Source organism: Callithrix jacchus, chromosome 7 (genome assembly GCF_049354715.1).
Source record: "Callithrix jacchus isolate 240 chromosome 7, calJac240_pri, whole genome shotgun sequence".
Taxonomy (NCBI): Eukaryota; Metazoa; Chordata; class Mammalia; order Primates; family Cebidae; genus Callithrix; species Callithrix jacchus.
Genome location: NC_133508.1, coordinates 145,437,130 through 145,457,789, shown reverse-complemented (window position 1 = coordinate 145,457,789; position 20,660 = coordinate 145,437,130). Strand labels below are relative to the sequence as shown.

General features: G+C 38.9%; 1 protein-coding gene across 12 annotated transcripts in view; it reads left to right on the top strand.

Moving 5' to 3' along the window:
• Positions 1–20,660, top strand: part of CDC14A (cell division cycle 14A) — a 194,244-nt gene that overhangs the window by 75,190 nt on the left and 98,394 nt on the right. For 9 of the 12 annotated variants that reach the window (XM_035252283.3, XM_035252282.3, XM_035252281.3 and 6 more), the window contains one exon: positions 5,896–5,975. The exons of the other annotated variants lie outside the window; for them this stretch is intronic. In XM_035252283.3, coding sequence (XP_035108174.1) covers positions 5,896–5,975 — 80 coding nt within the window. The remainder of the gene's footprint in view (positions 1–5,895; positions 5,976–20,660) is intronic. 12 annotated transcript variants of the gene reach the window in all.

The following is a 20,660-nucleotide window of genomic DNA, read 5'->3' as shown; positions in this document are numbered from 1 at the left end:
GGAGATTGCAAACTCTCCCTATGCCCTCATACGTATGTAGGTTCCTATACAAATTTTAAGTGTTAAGTAAATACATTTGCTGATTGAATTTCAGTCATCTGTGGTGATTTATGTTCTGTAGTCCCAGCTACTTGGGAGGCTGAGGCAGGAGAATTGCTTGAACCCGGGAGGCAGAGGTTGCAGTGAGCCGAGATTGCACCACTGCACTCCAGCCTGGGCAACAGAGCAAGACTCCGTCTCAAAAAGAAATCCAATAACCAAAAGCAAAAGAACAAAAACCCCTTAAGTGCCAGAAGATATCAGGTATGTTTAGGGACGGGTAAGGAGTCCAGGCTGGTGGGTAGGGTTCTTTTGAGGAAAAATGACAAATTCACCTGAAAAGGGAGGCTGTGACAACATCTTGGCAAAGGTTGGCAGTCCGGGCTGGGCTTTTTGAGCAGGGTTGAGACTTTCCGAGCCCTGCTCTGGGACAGCCGGAGTAGGCAGGAGGTGTAGGCAGAGAGAAATGGTTAGTCCTATAGTAGGGGTAAGGGTTTGAAGTAACGTGATGATGATCGTCATGGAAGAAAGGTCCAGGTAGTTCACTGGGAAGCTAATGAAATTTAAGGCTCAGGGCCTTTTCTTGCTCAGTTCCCTCTCTCAAGTTGTTGGAGGGACAAATTTTTGTAAACTTTGAAAAGATATTTGTATCTTCCATCTTCACTCCCCAAACAATGTGTTTCAGCCTCCCAAACCTGGATCTTCCCCACAGATGAAAGAGACTGTGGACGGCTGGGATCCATGCCTGTATTCCCAGCACTTTGGGACACCAAGGCAGGTGGATCACTTGAGGCCAGGAGTTTCAGCCTGGCCAACATGGCAAAGCCATGTTTCTACTAAAAATGCAAAAAAAAAAAAAAAAAAAAAAAAAAAAGCTGGGCGTGGTGGCATGTACCTGTAATCCTAGCTACTTGGGAGGCCCAGATGGGAGGATGGCTTGAGCCTGGGGGTAGAGGTTGCAGTGAGCCAAGATTGCGCCATTGCACTCCAGCATGGGGGACAGAACCAGACCCTGTCAAAATGAAATGAAATGAAGTAAATAAACTGACTGTGACTGTGGAGAGAGAATTGACTTCATGTGGGTATCACAGTGATGGAGAGGCCAGGGTCAAAGATGGCTTTTGAGAATCTGGGTCTGGCTGACTAGGAGGAATCCTTCTTAAGAAAGGGGAATGTTGGGAGCAGCCAGTTAGGGTGCCGTAGTTTCAAGCCAAATGAGTGCTCTGCACTGGTTAGCTTCAGCAGGGAAAGAAACATTTTCTTCTTAACATCTGCCCATCCCCATCCTCAATTGCAGTCTTGCAAGCAGGATAATTTTAAGTTACATGGTGCTAAGGAAAGGACACAGCGTGATTGCTGATTAATGGGCTACAGCCCAAAGCACACATCATAGTGATGTCTTTGTAATGTCCACATTTAGTATTCTGTGTATGCTAAACCTAGTTGTCTGAAACTTGTAAAGGAAGTCTCTCCTTTTTTGGTGTAATTTTCCATATTTGAATCTTAGTGCTTTTAGACTATTTTAAAGTTGTAACATCTGTTTTCTGGAAGTTGTATTTTGAAGGAATTTAATTGGTGCAGACGTGGTTGGAATGCTGGTTTCAAAGCTGTGGTGTCAGTGTTCCAGTGGAAGCACCTACCTGGAAAAGGCTGTTCTCAGCATTTGTTGGCTGTTTTTTAAACAAGTGGAATATTAAACAAATAAAATTGAAAAATGCTCTTTCAGATGGCCAAATTGAATCCTCAAGAGTATTTTCACTTTCCAAGTCACAAAACATAAATATAATTAATATAGGAGCACAGATTTTGCTATATATATATATATATATAGAGAGAGAGAGAGAGAGAGTGTGAGTGTGTGTGTGTGTGTTGTGCTTTGCAGAAAAGCTGCTTTTTTTGTAGGAAACAATAGCACCTAAAAGCAAAGCTAAAAGCATAGTAAAGTTTGAGGCAGACGTCCCCAGAGAAAGACCATCAGCAAAGTCATGACTGAAAATCTGGTTGGGACTTCTCTACGAAGCCATTTGTTTTAAGAATTACCCCTTGTGTATCAGAGAGATTGAATTATCTGAGTATAGAAATATAGTTGTAAATTCCAAAATGCTTTTGAAATTCACATATGTTATTTTTGGGCAGGCTTTAAGGATTTAATGACTGCAGAATTTAGTTTAAAAAATGATCTAAGGATGAATTCTAAGAGGATTCTATATAACTTCTTATGTGGGTCTGGTGTTCCTCTATAAAATTAGCACAAATATGATATTTGTTACATTGTTTTGCAAGGTGTAGTAAACACATATTTAAAATGCTAAGTTAGGTATTTTAATATTCATTTATGTATAGACTCAGTGGGGGGTTTTTCCATTTATAGCAATGATATAAAACATTTTACATCAAATTGATATAAGTTAAAAGTAAATGTCTGTTTAGAAAGAATGGTAGTGCATGGTGGTACACACGGGAGAAGCTGGGAAAGTGCGTGATTAACTGAAGTTTGGGCAACACTGGCTTACTGGTAAACAATATATATTATGCTGGTTTGTAGTAGGGTCAATTTTATTATGCTGTTTAACACAACCTCATAGCTGTTGATAATATATATGTTAAGATACTGTCTCTTTAAAAACCTTTTATTCAAGAAACAAAAAATTATTTAGGTCCTTGGTACCTGGAAGTTAATTAAACAGAAACAAGTCACTTTCCCTGGGTGACTCCTGCCTCAGTTAAAAGTGTATGTTAAATGCTATACTATTAATATGATGTCTAGGACTTCTTGGCAATTTTATCAAAGTGCACGTGGCACTTACTAAACTGATGTGGTACACAAAACTGTGCAAATGCTTGTGTTAAGTTGTATTAGTCAAAAGTTTGGGGAGATTTTTTGGTTTAGGTTTATATATGTTAATACCTAGTGAGAAAAGCAGACAGCATATTATTTCTTTCCTCTTAGGAGCAGAAAAGAAAAAATCAGGATATTTAGAAGATGCTTTGAAATTAATTTCATTCAGAAAATATGATTCTGAGAGAAGACAAAAATGTTTTTAGAAATATTAGAATATCTGGTAACATTTTTGAGCATTAAATATAGATTTTATTTTTAGAACAAGTACACAGGAAGTTGCATAACTGATTTAATTTACATTTAAAAACAGATTTGTGTATGTCAAAAAGACAATGTGTTGGTAGTAGAAAGATAAGCTAGAAAGTTCCCCTTTCTCCTTCTGATCTTTTCCTTGTTAACAGTTTGAAGTCACCTAAGTTTTAAAGTCAAATGGAATGAAAAGGCATTTAGGAACTTGGAAGAGTGGAAGCCTTTTTTCCAGACCTATGCTACCAACTGAGTTTATATTTTCAGGCAGATTTGATGGAATTGCTGTGGGCTTTGGAGTCAGCCCACTGTTTGAATACTATTTTCATCTGAGAGCAACAATGCGAGTTTGGAAAGTTCCTTACCTTTTTAAATAAATGTCACTTTTCTTCTGAACTTTCATGTAGCCTAGTCTGTCTCTCTTCTCTCTCTTTCTATTTTTAATAAGGAGACATGTCTAAGAAGATCTGGCGTAAGAATATATGACATATTTTATCACAGAAAAATGGAATTTGGTATTTTAATGACCCAGCATGCATTCAGGCAGTAATGCGCTCGCTCATCAGGAGAACATTTCCCCACTTTGCCCAAATACTACCTTCAGGTTGTGAAAGGTCAACCTGTAAAAGATGCCCCAGGAATCTTCCTGGAATTTAGATGGCCTCTGTTGGGTTTCACATTGCACTTATTAATAATTGAGCACTGGGATAAAAATAAAAACAAAGGGGCTCATCTTACAGTGTGAGAACAGGGGCCATGTGTGCTGAATCATGCAGGTAAGATGAGGAGCAAAGCCCTGTGGGGTAGCCAGTCTAAAGAAGCATTTCACGTGGGCTGCTGCCGCCCTCTTGTACAATGACTGCCTCAAAATTAAAGCAAATTAACGTAATTGCTCCTGAGGAGGAAAATGTATTTTTGCTTTTCAAAGGTTGTTGTCTAGGCTTTAATTATCTAATCCACACACAGAAGCTTTCTACAAGCAACCAGTCACCTTTCAAATACAGCAGCATCTTCAGGCTTAAGAAATCGCTGCATTAGAGCTTGCTCTGTTGTGTAGCGTACCGCTTAGGGTATGGCAAAACCTATTGTAACGTTGGTTACTGAAAACGGTCTTTAGAGCTAGTGTTGGTTTAAATAGAGTTTTGTAATTATTTGAGCTGCAACTAGAGTCACGAGTCTCCATTTCTAGAATGTGTGCCTCTTGTCTAGCAGCACTTTGAGTTATTTCCTTCCATTACTTTTTGTTTCATATTCAGCAAGCTTTGGTTGGTGTTCCCTTTATCAGACCTTCATGTTTACTTGCCCAGTGAATATGGGCTTTTGTTACTAAGGTTAGAAGTATTTTTAATCTATTTATTTTTCTTTCTTTAGAAAACTCAGATCGGACTCCTTTTCTGGTCCTGAAATATTAATAAGTGAACATGTAATATATTCCTAGTGAAATAGCTTAAAGCTCAAAGGAGCTTTGTAAGTAGAGGAAAACCCTGCTGTTAGGAACTGAGACTCTGCCATTCTTGTCGTTGAACTGCATAGGGTTTTGATGATGGGACATGTTAAGGACATAATGCCACTAATTTTAGTAGAGAAGATTTTAGGAATTAAGCTTATTTCTAACTATAGAGGAAAAGGACCAATGCCATCGGCTCAGAATTGAAAAAATTAAATTGCTCTTGGAATAAAACCAAACTCTCCCAGTGGTTTGTATCGCTCTTCAGATTCCGGCCACTGCCTGGCTTTCTCCTACACCCTCTCCCCTTCTCTCACTCCTGGCCACACTGATCTCCTTTTCCTCCAACTCACCAAGCTCCTTCCCACCTCCTTGCCTTTGTCATTCTCATGCCTGGAAAGGCCTGCCTCCTTTCCTTTAGCTCGTCCTGTGGCTCTTCCTCCAGATCTCACCCTGAACATCACCCAGAGACCCCTCCCTGACTACTCTGACTCAGGTAGCCCCTTTCCAGGCCCCTGTTTATTTCCTTTTCAGCACTTACCTTAGACTGTATTTATTTTTGTTGATTATTGTCTTTGCCCCACAAGTGTAGGTTCTGTTAAGGGAGGTGCTGGTACCTGATACAGTGCCTGGCATATACTATATACTCAGTATCTATGTAGATTACATGGAATTTGTTCACTGGTTTTAAGGGCTTCTTTTTTGTGTGTGTCTTTGTTTAAGATTAGTTTATCTTGTTGGGCCAGAGGGATTTAAGTAGCTTTAGTATCAAAATCCAAGATAATATGTTTTCCAATACTCTTACCTATACGCATTTTCACCCATTTTATTGTGATTTTATTGAGCATTTAGAGAGCAACGCTGGGTTTCCTCAGAGTAGGCAGAAAGCTCAGTAGATACCCCATAGGTATTGTGCTCACTGTGAGAGTTCTTTCAACATTTACCAGGCACTGAAATAACTCACGGCAGATCTTCGATGAAGGTCAAGGAGATGTGCACTGGTCTTTGGTGAGCACATGGTATATTATGAGGGTGCAACTGTGCCTGCCATTGTATCAGTTCAGTGTGGCTTTGTAAAGAGCCCAAGTTGGCCTCTTCATGGCTCTGCCCTCTGTCTCTAAGCTTATCCACAGAGAAGACCAAGGCTGCTGCTCAGCTTCATGCTGAAAAGGAAATGTTGGCAGGTTGTTGCTTTGTGAAGATCAACACTATCACTGTAACGGTTGTCACTCTAAGTGGAGGACGTGAAATGCAACTTTGGTGAGTAATTAGTTTTGTGTCATTCTTTGGTGTTCTAAATGTTGCTATTTATCTGTCTTAGGTAATCTATTTAAAGAAGACACCAGAAGAAGCCTACAGAGCACTCCTTTCTGGCTCAAACCCCCCCTATCTTCCATTCAGGTATAACTCCTGGTGAGACTTGGGTTAGACTCTTGCTACAGAGCTGGAGACTTGACAGTTGGGTTATAGCGCTTTTTAATTGTCTTAAGATGATAACTATGATGTTATATGGAATGAAATGAGATGGCAGTTTTTATTATTTCGTTTTGTAGAGTTTTCTCCCCTTAGCTAGCAAGAATAAAATAACTTTCTTCTTGTAGGAATTAATTTTTTTCCTTGAATCCTTTCTGCATCTTTACAGTTTATGTGATGCACAGAGAGTGCCCGATTTATAAGTTAATAACCATGTCAAAGTTTGTTGGGTTTCATTAATCTACGTCATGGATTCATCCATTGATTCTTTCATTTCATGAGCTCTGGCCACATGTCAGAGGCTGGGGATATAGAATAAGACCCTCTAAGATTCTTCAGGAACACATGTTTACTGGGGACCCTAAATCACCAGTTTGGCACACAAATCTGACTGACATCCTCAGGAAGCCTTTCTCTCATTACTGTGTTTTCTAAGTATCATCAAAAGAGGATCTTGAACACATTTGGGTTGAACTTGAGCTCATTTAAAAAGTAGAAGGGGTCTGGGTGCAGTGGCTCACACCTGTAATCCCAGCACTTTATGAGGCTGAGGCTGGTGGATAACTTGAGCCCAGGAATTTGAGACCAGCCTGGGCAACATGGTGAAACTCTGCCTCTACTAAAAAGACAAAAATTAGCCAGGCATAGTGGTCCATGCTTATGGTCCCAGCTACTCAAGAGGCTGAAGTGGGAGGATTGCTTGAGCCTGGGAGGTTGAGGCTGCAGTAAGCCAAGCTCACCTCATTACACTCCAGCCTGGGTGACATTTCTCAAATAAATAAAATAAAAAGTAGAAGGGACCATACATCAAAACCCCCATAACGCCTCTGCTAGAATTGTGAATGATTCTAATATTTTTGCCTTTTTTGCTTATGTGTCCAAATCTGCAAGCATGTATTGCTTATTATTGTTATATTACCATCATCAGCCAACACAATGAGAGACAGGAATGGAAGTGACTGGGGAGACTCTGCTTGTCTGTCTTCCTCTTTCTGCTATAAACTCTCAGAGGGCAGGCCCCAGCACCTTACACTTAGAAATGCATTTTTATTAAATATTTGAAGATACAAATTCAATATTTGAATACATTAATACATCAAGACTAAATCCCTTAAGACTCAAGGGATTCTCATTCTGCTTCTGAGATCATAGGAGGTAACTGTTAGGGTAAGACGTGGGGAGGGAAGAAGCAACACCTGCTGTGCTTAATGAAAGTGAAGTCAGTGAGTAAGGCATTGGGCTTGGGACGCTGAGAGGAAAGTACCCTGAAGCAACCTACAGTCTGAGCTAATCAGCCAGGGAAGGGCAGATAAAAAGGGACAGGTAATGTAGGTGAGAGTTTTAATGGTGAAGACAAAGCTTATTTTTCCCTCCACTTCTAATGGCTCCTATCCTTTGTAAAATATAATACCATTTTTTCAGAAAGGGGTAATAGTGCTAATAATTCTAAGTTCTAAGCAAAGTGGTTAGGAGTATATACTTTGGAGGCAGAGACACTTCAAGCAGTTTGAAGTCTCATTCTGCTTCTTGCTGTCTACAGTAAATAAGTATAAGTAACTTGGGGAAATTACTTAGCCTCTCTTGGCCTCAGTTTCCTCATCTGTAAAATGGCTTGAGGTCTAAACTAAGGATCAAATGAAGTAATACTTTTATCCCTCTGTCTAGTGCAGTATCTGGTTTTTGTTTTTCTGTTGTTAGGATTATACTGTTATTACTATTAATAATATAATTAAAAGTAATAGTAATTATTATTATGGAGTCTCGCTCTGTCACCCAGGCTGGAGTGCAGTGGCACAATCTGGGCTTACTGCAATCTCTGCCTCTTGGGTTCAAGAGAACCTCCTGCCTCAGCCTCCTGAACAGCTGGTATTATAGGCCCCTGCCACCATACCTGGCTAATTTTTTGTATTTTTAGTAGAGACAGGGATTTGCCATGTTTGGCCAGGCTGCTCTTGAACTTCTGTCCTCAAGTGATCCACTTGCATTGGCCTCCCAAAGTGCTGGGATTACAGGCGTGTGCCACTGTGCCCAGCTGAGAACTAGAATTTTTAAATAATTAATACCAGAATAGAAGAAAAGATAGTAAGATATTTATTACTACTTAACATTAGAATTAATTTCAATTCTATATAAATACTACATTTATAGCCTATTTTTCTTTTTTATTTTATTATATATACATATTATTGTACTTTAGGTTCTGGGGTACATGTGCAGATCATGCAGGATTGTTGCATAGGTACATACATACATGACAATGTGGTTTGCTGCCTCCATCCCCCTGTCACCCATGTCTGGCATTTCTCCGCATGTTATCCCTCCCCAACCTCCCTACCCCCCTGCTGACCCCCTCCTAGTCCCCCACTACAGACCCCAGTGTGTGATGCTTCCCCCCCTGTGTCCATGTGTTCTCATTGTTCAACACCCATCTATGAGTGAGAACATGCGGTGTTTGATTTTCTGTTCTTGTGTCAGTTTGCTGAAAATGATGGTTTCCAGATTCATCCATGTCCCTACAAAGGACACAAAAACTCATCATTTTTTATGGCTGCATAGTATTCCATGGTGTATATGTGCCACATTTTCCTTGTCCAGTCTGTCATTGGTGGGCATCTGGGTTGGTTCCAGGTCTTTGCTATTGTAAACAGTGCTGCAGTGAACATATGTGTGCATGTGTCTTTACAGTAGAACAATTTATAATCCTTTGGATATATACCCAGTAATGGGATTACTGGGTCAAATGGAATATTTTTCAAATAGTTTTCACTCAAGCACTTTTATGTAAATATTTGAAAATATAAATACATTAACATAGTTCAGAAATTTAAAAAATCTATGAGAAGGTTTAAGTGAAAGTTCTTCCTCCCATCCTTGATCCTCATCTGCCTAGTCCCTTGCAGGTAACTTCTGGTGTTAGTTGGTTTGATATCCATCTAGAATTTCTTTGCACATATAAGTAAATAAAGATATGCATCCATTTCCTACTAAAAGTATGCCCTTGAATGTAACTCTAAGTTCTATCTTTTTAATAACTGAGGATACCAAGAGTTATATTTACATGGGCTGCATTTCTGAATATAGGCTCTTCATAAACCATATATTTGAAGCCAATAATACCACAAAGTAGTGCATTTATAATTGCGTGAAGAATTTAGTTGAAAGAATACTACTAGTTTTCTGGAAACTTAATTATTTTACTATGCTAAGATAAGATGTGAGTTGTTTTTAGTGTACAGCTCAGGCGAACTGAGACTAATGGAATCCTGTCAAGAATCATCCTCATACTAAATTCTGGATGGCCGTCATTGCATTGGCCTCCATTCTAATCTGGATTCTGTTATCCACTAGGTTTCTTAAATAGAATCTCATTTCTTATTAAATTACACTTTTATCTTCATTGTCTAGATTTTTGCAACTGCTGATATATTAACACTTTTAATTAAAAATGAGAAGCCTTAAAGAAATTTCCATTTGAATGTAATTGTTTTATTTAAAATTAAAAGAAAATGAAGATGGATTTTGAAGGCTTGTTGAAGTGTGGTTGGTGTGTTCACGTACACTCTTCACTGAAATTCCTGTGTTCTCATTTGTGCTATATATTTTAGTTTCTTTCCAATAAAAAGAGTCTAATGGCCACTGTGAATTTCAATCATGCCGGTTATCAAAATCTTTTTACTTTGCAGGTCATTTCCGTAAAGCCTTCCTCATTTTTCCGGAGAGACTTGACAGGTTCTTTGCCTGTAATTCCCTATTACATTTTATATATTACAAGGCTACATACAACATAAGCAAACACCTTGTGTTATTATTATCTGTTTGCATGGCTGACTCCTCTTGAGGGCTGTGGTTGGTTCTTTTCCTATTTTGTCCCGAGGAAGCAAGTATATTAAAATGTATTTGTTGCTTTTTCTGTGCCAGTCACTGTGATAGTCCTGTGGATCTAACGATGTTTAGGACAACTTGGTACCTGCTGCAGGAGAGCTCAGTGTTTAGTCTGTATACATGTGTAGGTGTGTAAAACAATTACAGTGCTTTGTTAGAGTCAGGAGAGAGGTGTTATGGGAATACCGAGGAAGGAGGCTTAACTGTGAAATGGGTGGGTGAAAGAAGATGTCAGGTGTAGGCCCCATGGAATGCCTTTCATGTTAGGATGAAAACTGGAGAACAGCAATCTAGGTACTGATTTTAGGTGCTATATTTATTTATTTGTATGGCATAGGTTGTTTTGTATAATGTTATGTTAGGTAGGATATATAACGTGAAGTTAACGGTATGGGTACGTTATTATAACCAAAAGGATGATCTAATTGTATTCCTACTTAGGTTCTATTTACCTAGTTAAAATTAACAAAAAATGAGAATTGCGTAGCTTTGCTGCCTATTCTAGATTAAATTAAGTCCAGTCGACTTTAGAGATAGTTGAATTTCTGGCTTATGTGATGTCACTTGTGAGTCAGTCTTAGGGTGTTCCATTGAAATGTAGTTGTGTCAAAAACCATACTTCTCACTTGTACTGAGAATAGCCAATGCATTGATTAAGAGTGACTTTAGCTGAAAATCAAGGGAAAGAGGTGTTTTCCATCTTCCTTAATTCGAGTCATCCATCTTCAGTGTTGGCTTGGCAGTTGGTCTCTAAGGGAACAAGAGGCCTTTCAGTTCTGGGGTCAGAATCCGTAGAGTGCGATTTGACAAACCAGGTATGAACCTTTTTAGGTTTTCTTCTTTTCAGTGTACTACTAAATTATAGTGTGTACTACTGAGCAAACAAATCATATTAATCTCAGCTCGTCTAAAGTCCCAGGAGATCACGGACACTTAGTGGAATGTCCAGATTGTTTTCATGGCAGTCAGTGGCAGTGGTTTTCAAATCTACATTCTTGGGTGCTCACAAAACAGTATTTGTGAACATTTAAAGTCCCACAAAACATGGAAAATATAACCAATCTAAATTGTACAACTCCTATTTAAGATGCCTCTTGAGCTTTTAAATTCGTTTTATACTTATTTCTTTGTTTATTGGTCCACATGTATCAGGTTGGTAAGTTTTTTAATATTGGTGATGATTCCCAAATCTGCTAAAAGCCAGTTTTTAAAATGACATATAAAATTAAACAGGGAATAAAATGTTTCTGACAATAAATAACATCCAGGGACCTAGTTTTGAAGACATATCCAGAGAGCATGGCATGAAAAATAATGACAGTCTGGAGGTAAGTTTAGGTAGAGTATTGTGCTGACATTAATGAAATAAAGCTGGTTGAACATTGGGTGTCCTGTCCCTTTAGTTTTTTCTGAAAGCTTGGAGAAGAGGCTAGAATTTACAGGTGTTTCTCAAAGTTATGTTATCCTTAAACTTATCTGCACACCTGAGAAGCTTTAAAAAACTATGATCCCTAGGTTCTGCGCCCAGAAATTTTGCTGTAATTGGTCAAGGGTGAAGTTAGAGTATTCGGATTTTGAAAAACCATGTACATGATTCCAATATGCGGTCGCGGTTGAGAACTCCTGCTCTGTAAGATGTAACATGGCAAAAAAAAAAAAAAATTATCAATCGAGTAAATTTAAAACTCTCCGTCTTAGAGATTTACAAAGCACATTTCCATTTTAAAGATTTTGATTGTTTCTGAGCAATGAAGTAACCTGTTTAGCTCTGCATAACCCAGGTAATTTTCCTTTTTCTTTTTGTTTTTTTTAAGCTGGAGGTTTCACTGTGTTGCCCAGGGTGGGCTTGAACTCTTGGGCTCAATTCCTGTATAGTTGTGATTACAGGCATGCACCACCGCGCCTGGCCCAGAATTTTACAAAGTACTGTTTTTCTTCCTTCTGCCCCATACTTTCCATTAGTATCCAGGAGAACTCCTGTTCTGAAACACTCTGAGGCATATTTCCTGATCCACAGCCGTGTGGAACAACAACAAAAAAATCTCTTGGGATTAGAATAATATGCTAGCATTTGTGGAACATTTTTTGTACTGTTTCCTGAGAGTCCTGGAAATAGATGGCTTATCAAATAATGGTATTTTATCTAATGTGAACAGGAGCATCCAAGTTTTCTCGCATTTGTGAGGCCAATCTTCTGTAACAGAGAATCTACACACCTCCCACTGGCAATCCTTTAATGACATCTATCATTAAAATGGATGCATAATGTTTGTATTGAGGGAGGTGTTTGTTGTGTTTTGGGGGATGATCCTTAGTGATATCCCAGTTGCTGAGCTCTGTGGCTGAGTCTTGATGGGAAATCTCATAAGTAATTATTTTAGATCTTCTGGGCATGCCAGAACTTGTAGGTCTTTAAACAAAGGCTCAAAAGGGTCAACCACTTAGGACTTGGCATCAGGCTGCCTTCTTTTTCGTAAAGTAAACATGTGCTGGTAGATGTTATATGTCATCATAAAATATATTTCTTTACATAAAACATTGAACCAGATGTTTTATTAGCTTAAATATGATATTGTGATTTTTGTCAAAGTTTGTTTAGCAATTAACTGTATTTCAAAGGGAAAGTTCTCTTTACTGTGTTTTCCTCTTGAGTATCAAAAATATGGAAACAATATTTTATCCTCTTTTAAGATGTTCCTTTCATTCTTAACTTTTCCTCACTGTTTCTCAGTCTTGATCTTTGGGGTCATTTCTGCACCGTGGATTTTTAATAAACTTTTGCTTTTGGTGCTTGGTTTGATGGAGGATAATTTGCATTAGTTTCGGCTAGTGAGGATGTGCCAATTTCCTGAGTGTTGAAACTAGATGTCTGTTCCAGTCCAGACTGTTGAATCTGTTTTTTTTTTTTTTTTTTTTGAGATGGAGTTTTGCTCTTGTTGCCCAGGCTGGAATGCAATGGCAAGATCTTCACTCACCACCACCTCCGCCTCCAGGGTTCAAGTGATTCTCCTGCCTCAGCCTCCTGAGTAGCTGGGATTACAGTCATGTGCTACCACATCGCTAATTTTTTGTATTTTGAGTAAACACTAGGTTTCTTCATGTTGGTCAGGCTGGTCTCGAACTCCCGACCTCAGGTGATCTGCCTGTTTCAGCCTCCCAAAGTGTTGGGATTATAGGCGTGAGCCAGCATGCCCTGCTTGTTGAATCCATTCTTATCAGCTGGGGCATATTTTGAATAAGTTCAACCACCATGAAAAAATACTTTTTGTCAGAGTTTCCTTGCTAAAGTGCTAAATAAGCTCTAGTATACAGGATCTGAGAAGGGAAACAACTGTAAATGTCTCAGTGACCCATTATGTACTGACATAGAGGTGACTTAATATCTATTCTACTTTTTACTATCAGAACAAGAAGGCGCTTTGGTGATTTGTGTTGTGACAATTTGCTCAGACTCCTTTTTTTCCCTTATGCCTACCAGATTAGTTTTACCAAACTTAGTGAAGTAGGGTTAGTGCCAAAGTTTTGTACTCTTTATGGTATATTTCCAATAGCGTTAGTTGATAAAGGTGGTTTTGAATAAGATTGGAGTCATTTACCTTAATGAACATAGTTATTATTTTGATGAATGTTTATTATGAAAAGCTCTTAAATACCTGAGTTAAAACCAATTTTCCATTATTTTTTATTTTTAAAGAAAAATTGTTGGCTGGGTGTGGTGGCTTACTCCTGTAATCCCAGGTCTTTGGGAGGCCGAGGCAAGAGGATCACTTGAACCCATGAGTTAGAGACCAGCCTGGGTAACATAGTAAGACTGGTCTCTACAGTAATATAAAATAAAAATTAGGTGTAGTGTTGCCCGTCTGTAGTCCTAGCTGTTTGGGAGGTTTAGGTGGGAGGATTGCTTGGGCCTAGCAGTTTGAGGCTGCCATGAGGTATGATCATGCCACTGTGACAGAATAAGTCCCGTGTCTGAAATTAAAAAGAAAAAAGAATAGAAAAATTAGTGGTTAAATAGGTGTCAGTCAGATGTTGATGAAATGCCCAGAATATTAGTCTTGGTCTATTTTCCTGGTGTGAATGCTATTTCTAGACAGATTTTATTCTGCTGATTTCATGTGGCCTTTTAAGCTGTGACTTAGAATTGAATTTTCACTTATCTCTGTTTCTTTTGATGAGCAAAATGATTCATGTGAAGCCTTATGTTAAATCTGAAAAGCTGAGATTCTGTGTTCTGTTTTTTGTTAGGTACGGGTCATGTTCAACTTTGGACCCTGCCTCCGGAGGCGTGTGGTTTTGTTCTTTCATGAATGGGAGATGGTTTTGTCCTCCCTACTAATTCTCAATACAGTTTTGTCTTGTAGGTCTCAATGATATAAGCTCTTTCTTTTACTATAGCTGGTGCATGTATGTCCTAGATTTGTTCAGAGGCTGGAAACTAGGATGTATTTTGGACAGTTGTGTAAAGTATTTTGGGCATTGTCTGGTTCTGAAGTATACATACAACATAGTCTTCAACTGAAATGTCCAGTATGGTAGCTGGTAACTACATGTGTTATTGAGCACTTGAAATCAGTCTAGTCCAAACTGAGATAGATTGTAAATTTAAAATACATATTGGATTTCGAATATTTAGTATGAAAGGCGGTGCATGGTTACTCACAGCTATAATCCCAGGCTGAAAGCAGGAGTTTGAGATCAGCCTGGACAACATAGTGAGACTCTGTCTCTCAAATAAAAAGATTTAATATAAAAGAAAGATGTAAGATATCTTATTTATAATTATGTTGATTAATGCTCAAATGAGAATATTCTAGATATATTAGATGAGCAAAATATACTATTAAAATTTACTTTTGTTACTTTATTATTTTATTTTTTTTAGGTGTTCAGAGGAATGTATTGAGTAGAGGTGAGGAACTAGGATGTTGAAAAGTAAAAAAAGGAGAGAAGGAGAGGAAGAAAGAGGAAGAAAAAGAGGGAGAGAGAACAGGAATATTACTTCATTCTAAAAATGGGTATTAATAATGGCCGATCAATATTTTGTGTATTTAAAATGGAGAACTCTATAAATATTTATTGAGTTTACTTGTTCCGGATCTGAGTTGAAGTCCTGGATATCCTTATTAATTTTCTGTCTCGTTGAGTCTAAATCTTGTTATGGGTCTTATGTATCTGGGTATTAAGATCTCTTATTGTTGCATTGATCCTTTTACCACTGTATCTTTGTTGCTTTGAAATCTATTTTATCAAATGTGAAGATTGCAACTCCTGCTTTTTGTTTATGTATTTATTTTTGCACTCCATTTGGTTGGTAAATTTTTCTCCAACCCTTTGTTTTGAGTCTTTGTGTATCTTTGGATATACCGTTAGGTTTTGGCTGTATCTTTTGATTGGGGGATTTAGTCGATTTAAATTTAGGGTTACTGCCATTTGATGTTAACTGGATATTTTATCCATTCGTTGATGTAAATTCTTCTTTATGTTGATGCTCTTTAATTTTTGGTATATTTTTAGAAAGGCTCATATTTGTTGTTCCTTTCTATGTATAATGCTTCTTTCAGAAGTTCTTGTAAAGCAGGCCTGGTGGTAATAAAATCTCTGAGTACTTGCTTGTTCATAAAAGATTTTATTTTTCCTTCAATTGTGAAGCTTACTTTGGCAGGATATGAGATTCTAGGCTGAAAGTTCTGTTCTTTAAGTATGTTGAATATTGGCCCCCACTCTCTTCTGGCTTGTAGGGTTTCTGCTGAGAGATCTGCTGTAAGTCTAATAGGCTTCCCTTTATGGGTAACCTGGCCTTTCTCTCTGGCTGCCCTTAGTATTTTCTCCTTCGTTTTGATCCTGGTGAATCTAACGATTATGTGCCTTGGGGTTGCTCTTCTTGAGGAATATCTTTGTGGTGTTCTCTGTATTACCAGGGGTTGAATAGTGTCCTGCTTTGCTAGATTGGGAAAATTTTCCTGAATAATATCCTGAAAAGTACTTTCCAGCTTAGCTTCATTCTCTCCATCACATTCAGGTACACCAGTCAAGCGTAGATTGGGTCTTTTCACATAGTCCCAAGAAATATGGGGCTATGTTACTTTATTTTAATATGGTTATGAAAAAAATTGAGATCATACATGTGGCTCTCTTTTGTGGCTGGCATTATATTTCCTTTGGACAGTGATGATCTAGAGGGTTTTTGCTGTTGTACATAGCTCATAATTAAAGATTGTTTTATACACTTTCTGCCTTATTTATTTGTTTTTAGAAACAGGGTCTCACTCTGTTGCCCAGCCTGGAGTGCCATGGCCAGATCATAGCTCACTGCAGCCTTGAACTCTTGAACTCAAACAATTCTCTCACCTTGGCAACACTCCTATCTAATTAATAAAAAAAATATATAATATGTAATATATATAAATATAATATATATAATATGTTGTATGTAAATATAAAAAAATATATATTTTTTTTGTGGAGAGGGGGTCTTCCTATATTGTCCAGGCTAGTCTCAAACTACTGGGCTCAAGCAATCCTCCTGCCTTGGCCTCCCAAAGGGATTGCAGGTGCGAACCATCATGCCTGGCCACATTTTTGCTTTAAAAGGTCAATAATTCTTACCACCAGAGGTGTTCAGGCGTAAGTTGAATGAACTCTTAGTAATGATCATTTATTCATTTCTGAATTAAGTAATTCAGCAAAATCTATAACATACTAATTTTCCCAACATGGTACTATACTCTGGGCCAAAAGACATAAAAGACATGTTTCCTGTCCTCAAGAAGCTCACCGTCTTCTGGTGGTTATGAGGATGGGATCCAGTTCAGCGCTTGCAAGCGTTCTTAGATGACCTTTATGATCCTTTCCAATCCGTTGCTCTGCAGTTTTGCATACCCCCTAATTATTTGTTACCCAGAGAATTTAGAGAATCGTGGACTTAAGATAATTGTAGATTACAGTCGTTTCCAATATTTTTTGTCCCTTTTCTATCAGCTCTTTTTGTATTTTTTAGTGTAGTCTCCACATTGTAGACACTGCGCTTCTGTTCTCCATTCTTCTTCTTCGAATAGCTTCATTACCAGAAATGCTTTCTTATTTTGTGTAAATATGTTCTTTCATCTCCCATTATTAATATTTATAAGGGTGCTTCATTCTGATTGATTTCTTAGATTCTCAGATTACAACCAGTTGTATGTTGGTAAAGTGGCTCTATAAGTAAAAAGTATTTGCTGATTTCCATGGTACAATCCTTTACCACTGCTGATTTGGGCTCTCAAAATTTCTGAATATTTAACAATTGACTCTTCAGAGCCTAGGTAAGACAGTACTGGGACACCAGTGAATCAAGCTCTTTCTTTTAACATTTAATTGTGGATGGTGATTCTAGTTTTCTTAAACTTAATTTTTCTCCTGCTGTTTTTCTGCAGAATAAACACTAAACACAAAATGAAAAGTCTCAATTGCTCTTTCTATTTAAATATTCATTCATTTAGTTTTTCATTCAAGAAATATTTATTGACTGCAAATTCCTCCTACGGTCATAGTTGTGCATTTTTATCATCACTGTATAATAGCTGCATGCTTCAGGTGACTAGTATGCCAGACATCACATTTAGAAAGATAGAACTGTGGTCAGGCACGGTGGCTCCTGCCTGTAATTCCAGCACATTGGGAAGCCGAGATGGGCGGATCACCTGAGATTAAGAGTTCAAGACCAGCCTGCCTAACATGATGAAACCCCGTCTCTGCTAAAAATACAAAAGTAGCTGGAGTGGTGATGTGCTCCTGTAGTCCCAGATACTCGGGAGGCTGAGGCAGGAGAATTGCTTGAACCTGGAAGGAGGAGGCTGCTGTGAGCCGAGATCATGCCACTGCGCTTTTGCCTAGGTGACAGAGCGAGACTCTGTCTCAAATTAAAAAAAAAAAAAAAAAAGAAGAAGAAAGAAACGTTGGGGTGGATGCAGTTTAGATGGTCATGCATGAGGCTGAGCTAAATTTGTATTTGGGTGCCTCTAGACAGCTATTGGCTGTAACATTAGTCTTTTATATTGGGGGTTAGAGGCAAATGATTTTTTTCTTCAGCAGAGATGAATGAATAGAAACCCTGGGTGTCTGGTTATTACTTTATCTCCTGAATCAAGAGCAGCCTTGTGTTGACCTGTTTAACAGAGTAATGTAATGCATGGTAAAACTATCATGAGTGATAAGAGTAACAGCTCTAGTTTTCCCAGGTAGCAAGAGGTGTACAAACCTTTTCCCTCCTCTGTGAGGAGGTGCAAACATATATGTCCTCTTATTCCACTCAATATTTGGTTCAATATATATGAATGAATGAATGAATGAACACAAAAGCAAACTAGGAGTTAAGTAAACAATTGGAAACTGTAACTACAATAAAGAAAACTGGGGGGATTCAAACTTTTTAGCACATTGTTATAGTGATTTAAATCCTGAAAGGTCTTTGTAGCCTGTCTAAAGCATCTGGGTTAGAATACACCAGTGTGTTTAAACCGAAAGGAAAGAACACTATGGTGAGCATCACTCTTTTTGGCTTTATTCAATTAATACTCATTGGCAAAGAGAACAGAAGGAAATGATCTTTAGTGGACAGAAGGGATTTTGAGTTAATTCGAAGACAGCTTTTCTTGCTAGTGAGGATTGAGGCATTAGGCTACTTGAGTAAACAAAAGTGGCCACAGAATATAGAAATATTTCTTGGTATGAGCTCCCAAGCTACTTTATTTAAACATTTATTTACAGACATCTATTGAATATCTTTTATGCAGCTGCTAAGGAAACATGGTGAATAAAAGACACTGACACAAGAACAGAAAATGAAACACCACATGTTCTCACTCATAGGTGGGTGATGAAAAATGAGAACACATGGACACAGAAAGGGGAGTACTAAACACTGGGGTCTATTGGGGGGAAAAGGGGAGGGCCAGTGGGAGGGGGAGGTGGGGAGGGATAGCCTGGGGAGAAATGCCAAATGTGGGTGAAGGGGAGAAGCAAAGCAAAGCACACTGCCATGTGCGTACCTACGCAACTGTCTTGCATGCTCTGCTCATGTACCCCAAAACCTAAAATCCAATAAAAAATTAAAAAAAAAAAAAAGACATATAGATCCTGCCTTCTTTGAGACTGATATAGAGGGAGAGGGAGAGAAAGAAAATTAGCACACCGGCTGTAATTTTAAACTATTGTTAAGTTTAATGCCAAAAAAAAAAAAGGTTAAGGGAAAATCTCTGACCCCATCTGTAGCCAGGGTGGGGTCAGAGGTTTTCCACCCAAGACAAGCAATCTTTGAGTTGAGGTTTGAAGGTTGAGGAGGGTAACCTAAGGTGAGAGTCAGTGGGAAGAACATGTGACTTGAAGATGAACAGGTTCTGTGAGAAGAGCCTAGTGGCCACCTGGGGAACTCAGGGAAGATGGGGCCAGATATCCTCAGGCCTTGTGGCCACATTGAAGATTCGAACTTTCTCTTGAGATCAGTGGAAAGTCAGTGAGGGGTTAATAGCAGAAGAGTGACCAGATCGGATTGCCTTTTAAAAATATCACTGGCTTCAGTGAAGAAAACCCATTAGAAAGTCTAAGGGTGGGTGTAGGAGAGTAGTGGAAACGGAATTGGCAAGTGAAATGCATTCAAGAGATATTTAAGAGTCAAAACCAATGGTGTGAAGTGAGGGATAGGAAAAGGGAAATGAAAGAAAGGTGGGACTTCTGGGCTGTAGCTTGTGTGACTGTGGGAGCTTTTACCCGGACGGAGTGCTGCAAGACCAGAATATCATTGCAGTTGTTTTCTTTGGGGTGGGAGCAGATTCAAGAGATTCTTCTTCTATAGTGAGTTTGAGACATCTTTAAGATACCCAAGTGGAATTGCTATGTAGGTGGGTGGCTGTGCTACTTTTGAGCTTTAAGAAGGAGTTTGTGCTAGAGAGATGAATTTGAGGGTCATTGGTAGACAGGTGATAATTTGTGTAGCTATCTAGGGCAATGATTCCCAAAATATGCTCCTTTCTAGCAGCAGCCTCAGATCCACCTGGAAACTTGTTAGAAATGCAAATTCTCAAGTCCTGCCTTTGGCCTGTTGAATCAGAAACTTGAGGTGGGGTGCAGCAGCCTGTGTTTGTGGAACTATCTACGTGATGCTAATGCACACTGAAGTTTTAGAGACCCTCCTCTAGAGGGAGAGAGTATGGAGTGAGAAGAATTTTGGCCTGGAGTTTAACCATGAGAAGGTTTGACTTTTTTTTGAGACCGAGTTTCGCTCTTGTTTACCCAGGCTGGAGTGCAATGGCGTGATCTCGGCTCACGGCAACCTCTGCCTCCTGGGTTCAGGCAATTCTCCTGCCTCAGCCTCCTAAGTAGCTGGGATTACAGGCACGCGCCACCGTGCCCAGCTAATTTTTTGTGATTTTTTTAGTAGAGACGGGGTTTCACCATGTTGACCAGGATGGTCTCGATCTCTTGACCTCGTGATCCACCCGCCTCGGCCTCCCGAAGTGCTGGGATTACAGGCGTGAGCCACCGCGCCCAGCCTGACTTTTAAAGACTGGGAAGCGAAGGATGACTCTGCAAAGGTTGGAAGTAGCGTTTAGAGTGCAAAAGGAAAATCCAGGAACCAAGAGAAGAGAGGAAAGTGGGGAGTTACTTGTTGCTGACACATTATTAGGTAAGATGATGCATGCACAATGTTCTCTGGGTTTAAAATAAGTAAATCCAGATAGACAGAAAATAAAATAG